General features: G+C 36.1%; 1 protein-coding gene across 1 annotated transcript; it reads left to right on the forward strand.

Moving 5' to 3' along the window:
- Positions 1 to 59: 59 nt before the first annotated feature.
- On the forward strand, positions 60 to 3104 carry T551_03740 (uncharacterized protein; the record flags this gene model as incomplete). The annotated part of the gene is made up of 1 exon (XM_018376003.1): positions 60 to 3104. A coding segment is annotated over one exon (3045 nt), but the record flags the coding sequence as incomplete, so codon positions are not given.
- Positions 3105 to 3841: the final 737 nt, after the last annotated feature.

Below are 3841 nucleotides of genomic sequence, written 5' to 3' on the forward strand. Positions count from 1 at the left end.
TACGCTAATGGAAACTCAAACTCAACCACACACCACAGCGCAAACCCACCCCCGTCAGGCACAGCTTGGCGCGGGCGGTGGCGCGGGCGGTTAAGCGGCAGGCACAAAGTACATCAGGAGAAGATGAGGAGGAAGTGCGTCTTTTGGCTTTAATTGCAAAAGAAGATGCTAAAGATGAAGGGAAATGTAAAGAAAAATTGGGTAAATACTGCCAAGCACTACATAATGCAACAATAAAAGCGGAACAAGTATATGAAAAACTTAAAAGCTTTTGTGAAAACGGAAAAACAGAAGGAAAATGCACCAAATTAAAGAACAAAGTTCAGGAAAAATGCAACACATTTAAAACAAATCTTGAAACAGCAGTTGGAAAAGGAATTTTAAAACTGACGGATGGCGATTGTAAAGAGAATGAACGACAGTGCCTATTTTTGGAGGGAGCATGTCCAACAGAGCTTAAAGATAAATGTAATGAACTGAGGAATAAATGTTATCAAAAAAAACGAGATGAAATAGCGGAAAAAGTTCTTTTAAGAGCACTTAAAGGAAGTCTTGAAAATGAAGATAAGTGTAAAGGGAAAATTAAAGATGTTTGTCTTGAGTTGTCTGAAGAAAGTGATGAGTTAATGCAAAAGTGTTTCGACACAGGCTCTCTATGCAAATCTTTAGTAAATGCAGTAGGAGAAAAGTGTAAATCTTTGAAGAAAGAAATAAAAAATGTGTTAGCTAATAGTGGGGAATTAGAAAAAAAAGGATATTCTTTATTTGAGGAATGCTATTTTTATGGAAAAAACTGCAAAAATCCAGATAAACCAGAATGTGAGAATTTCGTAAATAAAACTAAAGAAAAAAAGATTATCTACAAAGAACCAAGTTCAGATTTTGATCCTACAAGACCAGAGGCTACTCTAGCAGAAAAAATAAACCTGAAAAAATTGTATTTGGAAGTAGCAGAGAAGGGTATTTATATTGGAAAGCCATCAATAAAAGACGAGGCAGCTTTATTGGCATTATTAAGCAAGAGTAATGCTGGAAATACTTTTAAAAATCAATGTAAAGATGTTATTAAAAAAAAGTGCAAGGATTTTGAAAAGCATATTATTTTAAAAGATTTATGTAATAATAAAAATATCACTGATAATCCAGAAGAAAAATGCGAAGAATTAAATAAGGAATTAACAACCCGTGCTTCACTTATTTCTAAAAAGATTGAGAAATATCTTGCTACAACTAATGCAAAGGGAATCATTGGTTGGCATACATTGCATACATTTCTCAGTGAAAGAGAGTGCACAAAACTGTTATCAGATTGTTTTTATTTAAAAGGTCAAGGTCCTCTTGATAAAGAATGTGATAACTTAAAAGCAGCATGTTATAAAAAAGGGCTTGAAGCAGTAGCAAATGAAGCATTGCAAGATAGGTTACGAGGAAAATTGCAAGGTTCAAATGGAACATGGCTTGAAACCCTTCAAAAAGACTTGGTAAAAGTCTGTGAAAAGACGAAAGGAGAAAGTGATGAATTATTTGTACTATGTATGGATCCAATAAAAACGGCTCTTACAGTGTCAACAGATTTGCGATTGAGGGCAGTTGCTTTACAAGAGCATTTGAACGAGAAACGGGATTTTCCAACGGAAAAGGATTGTAAAGAATTAGAAGAAAAATGTGAGGTCTTAGAAAAAGATTCAAGAGAAATTAAATGGTCATGTTATACGTTAAAACAGCATTGCAATCGACTGAAGAGCATAGAGCACTTAGAAGAAGAGTTGCTAAAAGAAAATAAAGGATATCTAAAAGATGAAAATAGCTGTAAAGAAGAAGCTAAGAAACGATGTGAAAAATGGTTTAGAAGAGAAAATAGTAAATTTTTTTCGGCATGTTCTGACTTGGAGCTTGTTTGCAAAAAAATTACTAGAAATGTTGAATCTAAATGTAATATATTGAAAGGACATATGGAAACTATGAACGTCATAAGTGAAATAGCTAAAAAAGAGGAAGAAATATGTGGATTTTGGGCTCCATATTGTAAAAAGTACGAGCAAAATTGCGAAAAACTTAAAAACGGAGGAAAAGATGGACAATGCAGAAAACTCAATAAAAAGTGCAAATCATTCCTTGAAAAAGAAGCTTTAGAAAACAAAGTTGTAGAAGAATTAAAAGGTAATTTATTAAACGTAGGAGAATGTAACAATACACTTAACATATACTGTACACAATTGAAAAAAGCAGAGAATGGGCTGGAAACTTTGTGCAAAAGCAAAGAAAGCACCAAAACTAACATCAAAGTTAGAGAAGAGCTCTGTGAAAAGCTAGTAAAACGTGTAAAAGAAAAATGCTCAAAATTGAAAGACGAACTTGAAGAAGCAAAAGAGGTCTTAGAAAAGAAAGAAAAAGAGTATAAGAAGACTAAAGAAGAAGCAGAAAAAGCCATGGATGCAGCAAATCTTGTTTTATCAAGATTAGAAGTAACAGACAAAGAATCAACCAGTAGTGCTGTAAATAATGCATCGCTTGCACCTAAAGAAACAAAAAATGCAACACAATTCAAGCTTATAAGAAGAAATGCAAAAGTTCAAGTGACTAAAAAAGAGTTAGAGGCATTTGATTTAGTAGCAAAAGCATTTGATCTCTATGTAGAATTGAAGGAAATATGTGATCATTCACAGAAAGGATGTGGATTCAGAAAAGAATGTCCAAAGTGTAAAGAAGCATGCAAAACTGTAGATCGCGTGTGCCTGGGATTAGAACCATTAAAGATAAAACCATATGAAGTGAAGACAGTAACGGAAACCAACATAACAACGATCACAGAAACAGTCAAAGAAGCGGAAAAAACAGTAGGAGACGGAGAGAAATGCAAATCTCTCAGCACAACAGACACGTGGGTCACAAAGACGTCGACTCATACCAGCACATCCACAACCACATCCACAGTCACGTCAAGAATAACACTCACTTCGACAAGAAGATGTAAACCGACCAAGTGTACGACAGGAGAGGAGGATGATGCAGGAGAGGTGAAGCCGAGTGAGGGGCTGAGGATGAATGGGTGGAGTGTGATGAGGGGGGTGTTATTAGCAATGATGATTTCATTCATGATTTAGATGTAAAATGGGAATGGGATATAAGAGCAGCATGTATATTTACTAGATGAATGAGGATAGGGCAGGAAAGAGTAGATATGATCTCTTTAGCATCAATTGAAAGTGCATTACACATAAAACCACATTTATTCTATGCAAGTAGCCTGTACCCCTCGGCTGAGTGGCCGCTGTTTGTTGTGCCATGTCGTTATCAGCGCATTCAGCGCCTACCCCGGATTTGCCCCACATGGAGTCGAGGTGAGATGCAGTGATGGAGAGATGATGGGATAGAACAATGGGTGGGAGTTGGGGGTTGATGAATAGAGTTGGTGTTTGCAAGCGTTGATAAAAGCGTTGAGAGAGGCGTTGACTGAGGCGTTGACAGAGGCGTTGATACAAGAATTGATATAAGAATTGATAGAAATTAGTGTTTAGAAAGATTTCCATAGCGTATTTGAGCACTGTTTTGAAATAAAATCAAAATTAGAGTCAAAAAAAGATGATTTTTCAGAGATCAAGATGAGCTGTAGAGACAGAGCTCGGGTGCCATTAAGAAAAAATGAATGAAAGGGAAAGAGTCAGAGGGGGGCGAGAAGGGGAGGGCCATCAAAAACAAAACGAATGGTTTAAGGTGGGGGAAGATGAATTTTTTTAAAAAAGTAAAAGTAGGTGATGAGCTGGGAGGAGGGGAAGTGAGTGGATAAAAAAAAAGAAAAAAACAAGAGAGAAGCGTTTAGAGGAGTAGAAAGAGTGTTTAG

Source organism: Pneumocystis jirovecii, assembly GCF_001477535.1.
Source record: "Pneumocystis jirovecii RU7 chromosome Unknown supercont1.55, whole genome shotgun sequence".
Classification (NCBI taxonomy): Eukaryota; Fungi; Ascomycota; class Pneumocystomycetes; order Pneumocystales; family Pneumocystaceae; genus Pneumocystis; species Pneumocystis jirovecii.